This window comes from Bidens hawaiensis, unplaced genomic scaffold, assembly GCF_021521415.1.
Source record: "Bidens hawaiensis isolate Kalapana, Puna unplaced genomic scaffold, B.hawaiensis_p1.1 tig00012610_1, whole genome shotgun sequence".
NCBI classification, from domain to species: domain Eukaryota; kingdom Viridiplantae; phylum Streptophyta; class Magnoliopsida; order Asterales; family Asteraceae; genus Bidens; species Bidens hawaiensis.
This window is the reverse complement of record NW_027492036.1, coordinates 534,782-547,730: the sequence shown is the minus strand read 5'-3', so window position 1 is coordinate 547,730 and position 12,949 is coordinate 534,782. Positions and strand designations below refer to the sequence as shown.

Sequence of the window (12,949 nt, the reverse complement as noted above, 5' to 3'; positions counted from 1 at the left end):
CCTCCTCCTCTTATTATTATTATTATTATAGTTCTTTCAACTCTCTCTATATATATGGTAAATGCAGGAATCTACTTGCGAAATGAAACGATCCATTGAATCCAGAGATAGAAAGATAGCCATGCTTTCTCAGAAAATACAGTCACACCTTGTATCCTTGGACTCAATACGGAAGGAGGCGTCCTCTGTCAAGCAACTAGTGGATAATGCACACTGTCTTGTTGCTGAGAAAGAGGAAGTAGGCATGTCGTGTTTTCTTCATTTCACATGCATTGTTTATATCACCGACTAATAATTTTGAATTGCTGATAAAATCCCTTTTTTTTCTCAGTGGCTCATTTGAAGATACAAATGTATAAAGTATGTGAATTTGAGCGCTTACTTATTGGTATGCAGTTGTTTCAATCTATTTATTTTCATCACTACATTGTTTGCCATACTTTTAGATACCTTATTTGATTATTATTATTATTATTATTATTATTATTATTATCTGCAACGTTATGTGGCCAGTGGTTTCTAGTTGTAAACTACAAGTATTTTCAGACATCAAGTCACAAAATATATTTTTTGCGTCACTATATCTGGGACTCAAGAGTATGCCCATTTATTATAAGATATCAACTATTGAGGGTCTGTTTTTGTTCAGAAAAAAACGATGACCTTGAAGCTAAACTGAAAACTAAGGAGGATGAGTTCCATAAAAAGGAAAGGATGATTGCAGAGCTCCAGACGCAGTTGGAGACAGCAAAAATAACTGTTCAATTTCCATCAAAAATAGAGGAGATATCCACATCATCTTTATCTGTAGACGTTTTATATATTACAAAAACTTAGTTAATGCACTAATCAGCAATGTCAAATTGCCTTAACCAACTTTACCTTCAGGACACTGTACTAATGAAAGAAGGGATCATAGAGACCTTATTTTCAGAGAACAAAGTATGCACTAAAGGCTGTTTAGTCTCTGTTTCACACATTAGTTTCCTAAAATTCTATCACTTTTATTTTCTTAAAATTATCAGGCCTTGCGTTCTGAACTAGGGATGCTGGAAGTTTCCTTTAAAATTGTTCAAGACGCCATGACACGTATGGCCGAAGAGGTCAGAGAATTGCACCTTTTTTCTTTATGAATTTTACTTGATTTTAGATGCTGTTACAGAATTATGGACTACCAGAACTTGCTGATAACAAACAATGTCTTGATGCAGGATGGAATTGCTTTGGCAAACCAAGTAAAAGATGCAACAGAAAAGGATAGGGAAGATGACAGGTAGGGCTTAGGACAAAAACATTTATAAACAGTAGGAAAAAATATGACGATCTCTCATGGTATCATGAAACAAAAAAGAAAAGAACCAAAAAAACACAAACAAACAAAGATGCTTATAATTGAACTATCATGTAAATAGTTAATCTTGTGTTATCATATGAGGATCTGCCATAGTAGCTTTTTTCCCCTCATGTTAACCGGTCGTTGGAAAAAGCAGAATGAATCGTGATATCAAGAACTGTGAAGCAAATTATCATCACGAGGCATCTAGAGCAGCTGTTGGTGAAACTGCAGGCATATTTCTCTTCTCTTTTGTGTTTGTTCTTTACATATATTATGGGAGGTGCAAATTCTGTAATTTTTTATTGTTAAAAGCAGATTCACCATGTAAGGAGCATGCTCATATTGCCATTCCCTTGAGGGAGAACAACAATGTCCACTCTTGTGTGTCAGAGGCAAGCTGAACAACATTCTCTTCTAATAACTGAAAACTATATTATGGATGTGTGTTTGAAAATATTTTTAAATTCTGTGTTGGTACAATGGGCAGTCCACTTTTTCCCCTTCACATTCAGTTCACTTGGAATCTCAGCCTGCAGCAAATGCTTCAAATGTGCCTGCTGCTGAAGATAAGGTATGAAAACCTTGGCCTTTTCTATGACATAGATAAGTAGGAAAAAGAAAAGGAAGCAGCACGAAAGAATTAGTGAAACACATTATTATTATTATTAATTTATTATTATTATTATTATCATTTTGTACTTTAATATTTTTATAAAACTGCAACTTTGATTTCTTGTTGCCTAGGATAACCGCAACACTTGTATACAACAGCTAGATTCTGAATGCTCAACTACACAGGCAGTGACATGATGATAATGACACTTATAAGAAAGGTAGCAATTTTCCTTCAAATGCTTAGTAATGAGAATGGGTACATGATGTCACCGAAAGATACTTATTGTCTGAGCTCTTGATTTTTTGGATACATGTTAAATGCCTGTATTATAATTTGTTTGACCATATGCTAAATGCACATTGACCGCCTTAGTTGATTGGCTTATAATACATCATGCTAGAAGACTTGTGCATAGCAGAAAATAGAGAAAAAAAGTGTAATGATGTTGATAGATTGTTCTTATTTTTACCCCAGACCCACTTTTTCTTAAGTTTGTACAAATAATAAGTTCATAAGTTCTAGTTGACTTCCTTTTATTATTTGGGGTAAAACTAACAATAAGAATGATAACTTCAAGAAGCTCAAATTGACTTCCTTTTAACCCCTGGCATACCTAGACTAAGTGTGTAATAGCTTAGTACTATTTTCAATTTGTTCATGCCAAAGTTCATGTCGTATCGAAGCACCACTTACCTATCATCAACAAATGCACGTTCAACTAACAAATTTAATACATACGTGACGTGGGTGCGTGTAATATGCATTTTCGTTGTGTCTAAGGTAAAAATGACAACACATTACTTAGCGTTTGCCGAACAGGTTAAAGCCCCAAAACGTCGATCATTTAATAAAAAAACGTCGATCGTTACATTAAAAATGTAGTATTTGTAATTACATTTAATACATTGGTTATTATATCTTTTTAATGACAAACTGTACCTTGGTAACCTTGATTCGACACACTTAAAACATGATTTGTTTTGAGCCGATTCCGATTTGACCCCACCCTGCCCCTTCCCTTTTTCCAAAATCTCTCTCTCCATCCCTCCTTCCTAGCATGATTACACTTAGTAGAGATTGGTGAAACCGACTAATACCGATTGCTCAATTATTTCTTGGATACATGATTCGTCCATCGCATGACTTTACTAATCCTATTTCCAATCACCTTGATGCTATGAAATTTGTTTTGGAGTTGTCAACACAACTTTTAAAGCTACAATATTTGGATCCCACTCGTATATAGAACTTATTACGTATTTAAAAAAATATACAGTGTTTATAAATACGTGGTGGATGTGGCGAGGAGAGAGAAAATCATAAATCCGTCTATACAAGTGATGAAATAGGGTGGGTTACGTGGAAGGCGGAGAAGAAAGGGGCCCCACCATGAAGATTTAGATGTGATAGAAAGAGATGGGGCACCCGTCTTCTTTCGTTGTGAATGACCTAAGGGGGTGTTTGGTACCGAGAATGGAATTGTAGAGAAATGGAATAAAGAAATGGAATTGCAGAGAAAGAGAATTGGTCTGGAGAATGAGAATTGACTGTTCTGTTTGGTATTACAGAGATTTCAGTAGAGAAATATAGCTGAGAATCATTTCTCTTGTTTGGTACATAGAAAATAAACAGAGAATTATATCAACTTTATCATTAGCACAAGTATTTTATTCATAACAAATATTTATTAAAAAATAAAAAACATATAAAAAGATGCATAAATTCCAACCAAAATATGCATTGATCAAACCAATTCACATACAAAACATAGTTTTTAAGCAAAAAACATCAACAATAGTTAAAACCAATTCACATACAAAACATACTTCAACCATACACAACTATCCCATTGAACCATCGGTATACAACTCGACCATCTCAATTTTCTCTTCTATTGTCAACGCAAGAAAAGAACGTCCTAGATCCACATCTTTACCAATCAAATGAGCTGCTTTGAACCGTTTTTTCGTAGTGATACCTGGTAAAGCTTTCAACTCATCACTAACCTTTTCATAGATTTCACGAGCCTCCATACCTTCTTTGCTAAGTTGTTCACCCACCATCTCCCCAAATCGAAGCAAAACTTCCTTGATATCTTTGCAAGACTCTCGATATATCTCATCTGCATCCGTGCTTCTACCTCTTTTGCGCTTGCTTGTTACACTTCCTGTTTGTCCTTCAGATCTATCAACATTTGGAACGGCTTCATCAACAAAATCAAAGTCTTCAATATCAACAGGTGAGCTTTTTTGCGTCTCTTGAACATCTTCTTCTCCAAGGTCAACTGCTTTACTACCAGTAGCTCTATCCTTACCGAATATGGTACACAATTTGTCATAGAAAGGAAATGACTTGTCACGAAAATTCACAGCACCTTTGTGAGACTACAAGACAATTACAAATAAATTAGACTAAAATTTTAAAATCTAAAAAATATATTTTTTAGAATATACCTTCACGTATTCATTCCAAACACTATCATCGGCAATAATACAACATTTTTGTTCATCCCAACCAAACCCACTTGTATGCACCATATCATATACAATGCTAAAGTGTGCCTTCCATGTCTTCATCCTAGACTTTATATGTGGTTCTGCTTTGAGGCCAGAGTTAGGAAGACTTACATCTAGCAATTGTTGAACACCATTTAAATAACCTGGTTTGAATCCATTGTCAGCACCAGCATACTTTCCGGATGCATGTATCTCCATTAATGCATCAATTAGCTTTACATCTTCATCATTTGTCCAGGTATGCTTGCTCCGAGTAACTCCTCTCACTGTATTTGAATCTGCCATGTCTACGTACAAATGCATAATTATACAATTAAAAATCATAATTCATGTAACTACAAATACAAATATAATAAGAAATATTAATAAGAAACAAATAAAGTGCATAAATAAACATTAATAAGAAACATCCTTGGTTCTACAAATAAAAAATACATAATTGTCAAACATAATTAAGAAACATTGTTGGCACGCTGCGCACGCATCGCAGTCCAACTATTAAACATTTCATTAGCAAGAAGGTCTCTACGATCGGTCCATTCTTGTGAGGGCTCGATCATAGAAATAATATTGTCATGGTCATTTGCAGGTTGTGTGTGATTTACTGGGATTTCGTTATCAAGAGGGTCTTCACTCATTGTTGTTCGTATGAAATTGTGCAATAAACAACAAGCAATGATGATACGTGGCATGGACTCTATGGGATGATATGAGTTATCACGCAAAATAGCCCATCTATCTTTAATCATTCCGAAACATCTTTCTATAACATTCCTGGCCGATGAATGTCTCATATTAAAGAACTCCTTAGCATTCGTAGGAGGACGAGACCAATCGTTAAGATGATAACGTTGACCTCGATATGGAGTTAAAAATCCTTCACCATTTGTATAACCGGCATCACAAAGGTAGTATGTTCCTACAATTAACCATAAACTCTATGTTAATTATCATACTTAAATCTATGTATATTCTTTGAAAATTGTCTATCACGTACCCGGAGTTATTTTAAGACCATTGGGTCTACTGATTGCATCACGCAAAACTCTACTATCAGCTGCAGAACCCTCCCATCCCGCTAAGACATACGTAAATAAAAGGTCTCTCGTACATACTCCGAGTACGTTAGTACAAATCTGCCCTTTTCTTGTCCTATAAGGTTTTCTATCAATAGCAGGGACTTTAACTTTAATGTATGTTCCATCTAATGCTCCTAAGCAACCCTGAGTTAAAAGAAAACATTACTTACTAATTTATGTTAGCAAAAAATATCTTTAATAAAAAATGTGTTTGACTAACCTTAAACCATTTCCATCTTTCATCAGTTTCATTATCTGGCACTGGCACGGGTGACTTGTAGAGTTCTTTGTGTAATCGACATATAGCATTTAAGACTAACTTGAAATACCGACTTACAGTTTCCCCGGACCGATGAAATTTGTTGACTAGTATCCTATTCTTTGCATTATGAGCAAGGGTATGTAAAAACATAGCAACTTGCTCATCGACTAGCATGTTTTTACTATTCTTTAGTCCCCCTCTAGTTTCTAGCATATCACAAAGTGTTGTAAATGCATGTATATTCATTCTTATGTTAACAACACTCGTAACATCACTTTCATAAACCATCCTCACCATGTTTTCACGCCTATTATGGTAACTCATTAAATATTTTGTACGTAAAGTCATTGACTCAATCGACCCACGCAAATGATAAGTACACAACATCCACCAACGAATCGTAACATAAATGACATAAAATGCACCTATGGCAACTATTCTTTGTCTGGAAGGTGATCTTGCCATCTACACATAAAAATATAAGAAAATTCAAGAAAAACAAATAACTCCAAAATATAATCCAAATATTAGCAACAAAGTGATCATGAAAGCAAGAAAAATGATTACAGGCTACTTTATTCACTGACTTGCTGAATGTTTTTTGTTTTCAAAAGGTCACCCCTTTTAATAGAGGAGTATTAAATACTTGCATATTTTGTAGGGACAATATATGTGAATGCTCATGTGACATTATTATGTTAGATTTCATGCTATAATAATAATAATAATAATAATAATAATAATGCACAAGTCACTAAACTTATTTTTTCAGGAATGGACTACAACACAGAAGAAACTCATGGCAAGATGGTACTTATGGTACAACTTGTCCAATCCCACCTGGCAAGAATTTCACATACATGCTTCAAGCCAAGGATCAGATTGGTAGCTTCTTTTACTTCCCTTCACTTGGCATGCAGAAGGCGGCTGGAGGCTACGGTGGCATTAAAATCTACAGCCGCCCACGCATTCCAGTCCCGTTTCCTTTCCCTGCTGGAGATCACACGGTTCTTGCCGGGGATTGGTACAAAAAAGGCCACCAGGTTGGTTAGCTAGTTTAATTAGCTTTGCATAATATTTGAAATTGAATTAGTTTGACTGATTAATTAATGTGTTTGGTGTTTGTAGAGATTAGACACATATTGGACATGGGCAAGAGCATTTCTAATCCTAATGGACTTATCATCAACGGGCGTGGCTGGAACGGTTACACCTTTGATGTCGAACAAGGGAAAACATACCGGTTCAGAATATCAAACGTCGGGTTGCAGACATCTATCAACTTTAGGATTCAAGGACATAAAATGAAACTTGTGGAAGTGGAAGGATCACACACGGTCCAGAACACCTACGATTCGCTTGATCTCCACGTTGGACAGTCGGCTTCCGTGTTGGTCACTACCAACCAGCAAGTCAAAGATTACTATGTTGTCGTGTCTTCACGCTTCACCCGTCATGTGCTCACAACCACCGCTGTTCTCCACTACAAGAACTCTAGAATTGGGGTCTCGGGCCCTCCCCCTGGTGGCCCCACCACACAGATTGCCTGGTCCCTGATGCAGGCTCGAACATTGAGATGGAACCTTACTGCAAGCGGGCCTAGACCGAACCCGCAAGGCTCGTATCATTACACTAAAACTGAGATGATGTGTTTTTATAGGTGTACCCGAAGGCATGGACAACAATCTATATCGCGCTGGACAACGTGGGGATGTGGAACATACGGTCAGAGAATTGAATTGTTGGAATCAGTTTGCTTTGTGTCTGTTAAATCTAAACTTCATTTAGCTAAGAATATTGAAGCAGTTGCTAATTTAATCAACAACATAAACCTAATTCATGTTCTACCACTTAATAATTATTGATTTGTACAAAGCTAATAGAATAAGATGTATAATGAAAACAAAGTGTTGGATTAAAGGAGAACTCACAGGTTAGGTTTGGTGATGATTAAATGATTGATAGAAGCTGATTCCAGGTACGGCGGCGATGCTGATGGATGTCAGGTGACTGCCGCTATGTTCCTGAGTTCTATACACGGAGAGAAAAGAAAGAGTTTGAAAGGAAAAGGAGGAAAATGGGAGAAATGAAACCCTAGAAATCCAATTCTCCGCTTTTTTTAGAGAAACAAAATCAGAGAAATGGAAATGGTTTATTTCCATTTCTCGCCTCTTTCTTTCATAAACAAACAAGAGAATTCTTTCCAATTCCATTTCTCACCCCTTAATTCCCTCTACCAAACACCCCCTAAGTAAATTGTTTATTTTATTTTTATTTTTTAAATTACATTGAAACAAAACACACACACATGCATAGATTATACTTCATGGTTTAGATGACAGGGTAGGGTTAGGCTCAGAAGACCCAAAACTCTAAAAAGTATTTGAAGTCTATGCTGCTACTTTGACAAAATCACAAATAATTAATAACAAATCCAAAATTTTTAGAACGAAAAATCAAATGTTACTCCTAAATTATTACACTTATTTTACAACGACAAGACTTGAATCCTCACCTATTAAAAATAGACAAAGCCTTATTCAACACCTTGATACCATTAGGCCAAAGACAAAGAAATCCATTCCCATGTATCACACAACATTTTAGGTTGATTTATAATTATGTATGTAGTTAAATGATAAATTCATTACGTTTATCTGATGTAAGTAAATACTTATATGGGGTGACTTCTGAACACTTATAAACACTACTTCAACCTATCAGATAATTCAATTATCTAAATAAACTATATTGAGACTTGTTTAGTGATTTAACTAAATAGTCACCAGCACGTTGGCATGCAGGTTTTCACTAACTTCTCCTTAAAAAAGCGTAACGGTTTAAATAACATACAATTACTATTTAATCTTTTTCTTCCCCACAGGCAAGGAAGGCTTCTTACTATGCAATTGCCTATCTTTTCTATTGTGGTTTTCTTATACCACAAACTTCATAATTTCTGAATGTTTTGTTTTCAGTTTAATATATACTTATTATCTATCAAGTGTTTTAAGCATGTCACTGCATACATGACTCATTAGTAACACAATTATGTACAAAATTTCGTGCGCAACTGTCACAAATTACAATATGTGGAATCTAGATCACTACACCTGCTTATTAAACAAGTCAAAAGGAAAAAAAAAATCTTTTTCACATGATCACATACAAGCTGAAATAATGCACATATACGAAAACACTGGCCATTATGCTCTTTGCTTTTACGCTTACAGCATATGGCCTACTAAGATCAGCATCAAAGAGATATAGAGCACAAATTCCAGGTGATTAGCATTCGAAGGTGGTGGAAAATTAGGAGTTTGGGCCTGTGTTCCACTTTCCTTTGTGCAACTGTAATTGCAACGACTTGGTTGAACTACTCTGTAGACACCTGTGCTTGCCAATATATATACATCTTTTTTGTTATCTTCTCCAAATGAGTATATGTAGCCTAAAGCAGCTAAGTCGGTGTTTGGTACAGAGTTGCACTCCAATGGAGAATCACGGGCACAGCCGAAAGGGATTGAAGTTGAGGTGAAGTTCCCGCTGTTTGTTGGAGTTTCAGCAGCTGCCCATAAAACAGTGGCATACAGATCTGCATACAAGTAACTAAAGATACATTTATAGTTACAAGTTAGAACCAGTGGCTTTTATATTAAGTATAATTTACAAGTCAATATCAAAACGGAAGAAAAATGTTTTACCTGCCATACATGCATGGATCAGTAGTGGAACGATAAAAGCTCCCGCCTGTTATTGCTGCAGAACCCTCTTTTTTGTTTACATCATAGTGGCTATAACCCATTGCTGGAAATATAAGATCGGATGCACTGTTTTGTTGAGAGTCAACAGGAAGGTGGCCTTCGTATATACTCCACCCATAGTTTCCACCCTTGGTAATAACATCAATCTCTTCGTAACGATCCTGATCAATCAAGTTTTGTTTTTGTACATAAGACTTAGAAAACACAAAAACTAATATTCATACGATACGAACCTGACCAATATCTGTACAGAGGAAGTAAGAAGGCCTCTCAGAATCAAAGCTACAACGCCAAGGATTTCTGAGTCCTAGGGCCCATATTTCAGGCGACAATTCTTTATTTTCCGAGTAAGGATTGTCACGCGGTATTGAATAATTTCCCCATAGATTCAGATCATCTGCTTCTTCTGAAATTATCAACCTACACTGTTATTTAAAAGGCATATCTAAAGTAAAACCAAATAAATACTTACTAGGTACGGTGTCGACGTCCACCCTGATGATCTTTCCAAGCAAAGATTTCTTATTTTGAGCTAACCTGAAAGGACCATTTTTGCCACCACCATCTCCCAACATTATATACATATACCCATCATCAGGCCCAAAAAGAATCTGACCGCCATGATTGTTTGTAAACGGAAGTCCTAGCGTTAGTATCCTCCTCACCTCTGTAGGTTTCCCTTTTGTTGCCTTCAAACATATTAGAGATCGATCAGTATATGCTATAGATAACAGTATCAGTTTTTGTTTGAATACCTTTGCAGGCTCTGATGATGTTCCATTAACAGTGTACTCTGCGACAACGTTATGATACTGGCATGGGTGGTCTGCTCCACCAGAAGTACCTATTTTTGAAGGGTCACAACCAACATCTGAGTTACAAGCACACCTCCCTGAACACGTGGTGGACTTTTCTTTGTCGCAGTTGAAGGAAGCAAAGAAACGGCCGTTTTGGATGAAGTTTGGATGAAATGCAATCCCCATCAACCCAAACACGGTGTCATATTTGACTTGATCTGTTAAATCTACAAAAGGGGCAGATTCATCTAGTCCCAACGGTTGTCCGGAAGCGTGTGCAGGAATGGTTGCTAGCCATATTTTGCCTGGCAGGTCTGAGAAGAAGGCACGGTCTGACCCGTCTGGATGAGCAGCCATGTTGATGTACCCTTTATCTCCAAGCCTTTCAAGACATAGGCCTTTTGGAGGGACCGAGGAGGTTCGGGTTGAGTTAAGCTGGACCGGTCTCCCATTGAAACACACATCATCTGATCTGCCACCAAACGCAGTGCAGAAGTCGGTTCTTGATTGCCAGAGATCTGTGAGCTTAGATGAGGTGTTTTGTGGCAATCCAGCAGCACCTTGTAGTGAAGGCGCAAAGGGGGAATTTCTTATCGAGACGTTTTGGCATGTGTCCCATACATCTCTGCAGAAACTTGTTGCAGATTGTTTGTCACAAAGAAGTGGAACAGAACGAATCTGTGATTCGACTTTGAACAGGTTTGCCGAGAACTGATCACATGTCTGAAAAATTCAACAAGCAGTTGGTCGGTCCGTCAGTCGGTCTGTCATTATAACAACTAACTCACAAGCTCCTATGCATGTTGTAAATCAAATCATGGTTTTTCTTTCTTTCTTTCTTTCACACAAATTGACTGGTGAAGTCATAAATTTTGGACATAAAAGTAGTTGGAATTTGAACCTATGAGTAACAAATTAGTGCTAGTGCTAACTAACTTACAGCACAGAGTATGGATTTGATAAGAGAAGCACAGCTAGGAAGAGAGATGTTCATAGCTTCAAACTGCATCTGCAGTTGTGAGTCTTTGGTTGAGTCACAACACACCCTCCCCTTGTACGGACAAAATGCCAAAGCTTCCTTTGCCATCACAGGTGCCCCTTTTCATTTTTACACACACAAGGTCAGTCATCATACTCATATTATATGTAATTAAGTTCACTTATCAGTGAAAAGAGACTTACTCAAGCTGGTGCACATGGGCAGTGAGGAACAAGGGTAAGGATACATGATGAGTAAAAGACAAAGCAAGGGAATAAAACCAGCTTCCATCTTTAACAGATAATCATTCCCACTCTCTCTCTCTCTCTATGTATATATATATATATATAGATATAGATATAGATATGGTTCAGTCTGTCTATATCTCAATTTGTTCAAAGTCCTAACATGTGAAGGTGGTTGTGATAGCTTTAAAGGCAGGCTGGCTAATCATGCAGAAAAAACAGACATTTAATGCCCCTTGCTAAATTAAGTAGAGATTTCTAGAATATTTAAACAAAGGTCTTATTTTTCTCTTCTCTTTATCTCCCCATTGACAATGGAGGCATAGGCCTATCAACAAGAAGTAAGTGATGATGGCCCCCACCAATTTCATTAAATCTAAACTAATGTTGGAAGATCTCAGTGGATATAATTGTTAATGGTGGATACAACTGCACTAAGAAACTTGTAAGTTTAATTAAACAAGGACTTTTATTTATTTATTTATTTATTTTGCTTGTTAGTCTGTAAATGAAATTGTTTATGAATCATAATACTTTGGTTTAACATAAAAACAAACTGTGGAGGGGAATCAACATGTATTTCATATTCAAGTATTTGAAAATAATTAAGAAAAGAAACCTATTTTTGAGAGTTGGAGTTGGTAACCATTAGTTTTTTTTTTTTTTTTTTTTTTCTTTTTTCACTTTATTGACATTAAACAAACCATAAAGGAGTGTGAGTGGGATTTATAGTTTACAAATACTACTACTATTATTATTATTATTATTATTTAATTTTAAGCTTATACTTATCCTAATATACTTCTGTAGGGGAGGATGATGTAAAGCACCAGTGGTCTAGTGGTAGAATAGTACCCTGCCACGGTACAGACCCGGGTTCGATTCCCGGCTGGTGCATTTTTTTTATTAGCTGGCTGATAGATGTTACAGTGCTATTAATGATGTCCAATCGGTGCTCAGTTTCATTTTACACAAATGGTTTTGTGAGGTGAGTTAGGTAGTTGAATATTAAAATACAGTCTCTAAAAATGTGATTCTCCCATGTCTTTTTTGCTAACTAACACACGATATATGCTGTTTCATTAAAATTAAAATAATAAAACTAATTGTGACAATTAAGAAATTCAAATAAATTAAGTGCTGGTAGTTTTGCAGAAAGGACTCACGGTTTGCTTTCTAAAAACTTGTCACTTATTAAGGTGTAAGCAAGGAAGGATACATGTAAGGATTCTGTTATTATATGGTTTAGCTTGCCGAGGGTATGGGAGAGGTGATTTCAGTAGAGCATTAGAGTTGCTTGGTACAGACTTTGATGCCAAGGAATCTATCTCTTCTTTTCTTGTTAATAATGACTA

At 36.3% G+C, this 12,949-nt stretch overlaps 3 protein-coding genes, 2 long non-coding RNA genes and 1 other non-coding gene across 6 annotated transcripts; 5 read left to right on the top strand and 1 right to left on the bottom strand.

Moving 5' to 3' along the window:
- The first annotated feature begins 62 nt into the window (after positions 1 to 62).
- On the top strand, positions 63 to 374 carry LOC143541522 (uncharacterized). The gene is made up of 2 exons (XR_013136766.1): positions 63 to 238; positions 332 to 374. It is a non-coding gene; the product is annotated as an uncharacterized LOC143541522 (long non-coding RNA).
- Positions 375 to 592: 218 nt separating this feature from the next.
- Positions 593 to 1,631, top strand: LOC143541535 (uncharacterized). The gene is made up of 5 exons (XM_077034340.1): positions 593 to 942; positions 1,026 to 1,103; positions 1,212 to 1,273; positions 1,491 to 1,563; positions 1,617 to 1,631. The coding sequence occupies exons 1-5, from the start codon at positions 856 to 858 to the stop codon at positions 1,629 to 1,631; spliced, it is 315 nt and encodes a 104-aa protein (XP_076890455.1). The 5' UTR covers positions 593 to 855.
- Positions 1,632 to 1,633: 2 nt separating this feature from the next.
- Positions 1,634 to 2,230, top strand: LOC143541521 (uncharacterized). The gene is made up of 3 exons (XR_013136765.1): positions 1,634 to 1,728; positions 1,824 to 1,907; positions 2,081 to 2,230. It is a non-coding gene; the product is annotated as an uncharacterized LOC143541521 (long non-coding RNA).
- A 4,439-nt stretch (positions 2,231 to 6,669) lies between these two features.
- LOC143541534 (L-ascorbate oxidase homolog) lies at positions 6,670 to 7,674 on the top strand. The gene is made up of 2 exons (XM_077034339.1): positions 6,670 to 6,856; positions 6,938 to 7,674. Exons 1-2 carry the CDS (start codon positions 6,670 to 6,672, stop codon positions 7,672 to 7,674), a joined length of 924 nt encoding a protein of 307 aa, XP_076890454.1.
- Positions 7,675 to 8,976: 1,302 nt separating this feature from the next.
- On the bottom strand, positions 8,977 to 11,640 carry LOC143541546 (HIPL1 protein-like). Its single transcript, XM_077034346.1, has 7 exons — positions 11,553 to 11,640; positions 11,311 to 11,468; positions 10,329 to 11,093; positions 10,046 to 10,262; positions 9,807 to 9,979; positions 9,514 to 9,734; positions 8,977 to 9,418 (listed from the first exon to the last, which is right to left on the bottom strand). Exons 1-7 carry the CDS (start codon positions 11,638 to 11,640, stop codon positions 9,037 to 9,039), a joined length of 2,004 nt encoding a protein of 667 aa, XP_076890461.1. The 3' UTR covers positions 8,977 to 9,036.
- A 780-nt stretch (positions 11,641 to 12,420) lies between these two features.
- TRNAG-GCC (transfer RNA glycine (anticodon GCC)) lies at positions 12,421 to 12,491 on the top strand. Its single transcript has one exon. It is a non-coding gene; the product is annotated as a tRNA-Gly (tRNA).
- Positions 12,492 to 12,949: the final 458 nt, after the last annotated feature.

Excerpts from the sequence above, each read along its gene's own strand:
- LOC143541534 (XM_077034339.1), top strand. The coding sequence starts at position 6,670 with ATGCTTCAAGCCAAGGATCAGATTGGTAGCTTCTTTTACTTCCCTTCA. Across the intron at positions 6,857-6,937 it reads CAAAAAAGGCCACCAGGTTG|AGATTAGACACATATTGGAC; the intron begins GTTAGCTAGTTT and ends TGGTGTTTGTAG.
- LOC143541546 (XM_077034346.1), bottom strand. The coding sequence starts at position 11,640 with ATGGAAGCTGGTTTTATTCCCTTGCTTTGTCTTTTACTCATCATGTAT. Across the intron at positions 9,980-10,045 it reads GGACGTCGACACCGTACCTA|AAGAAGCAGATGATCTGAAT; the intron begins GTAAGTATTTAT and ends TGATAATTTCAG. Across the intron at positions 9,735-9,806 it reads TCTGTACAGATATTGGTCAG|GATCGTTACGAAGAGATTGA; the intron begins GTTCGTATCGTA and ends TTGATTGATCAG.
- LOC143541535 (XM_077034340.1), top strand. The coding sequence starts at position 856 with ATGTCAAATTGCCTTAACCAACTTTACCTTCAGGACACTGTACTAATG. Across the intron at positions 1,104-1,211 it reads TGACACGTATGGCCGAAGAG|GATGGAATTGCTTTGGCAAA; the intron begins GTCAGAGAATTG and ends GTCTTGATGCAG. Across the intron at positions 1,274-1,490 it reads AAGGATAGGGAAGATGACAG|AATGAATCGTGATATCAAGA; the intron begins GTAGGGCTTAGG and ends TGGAAAAAGCAG.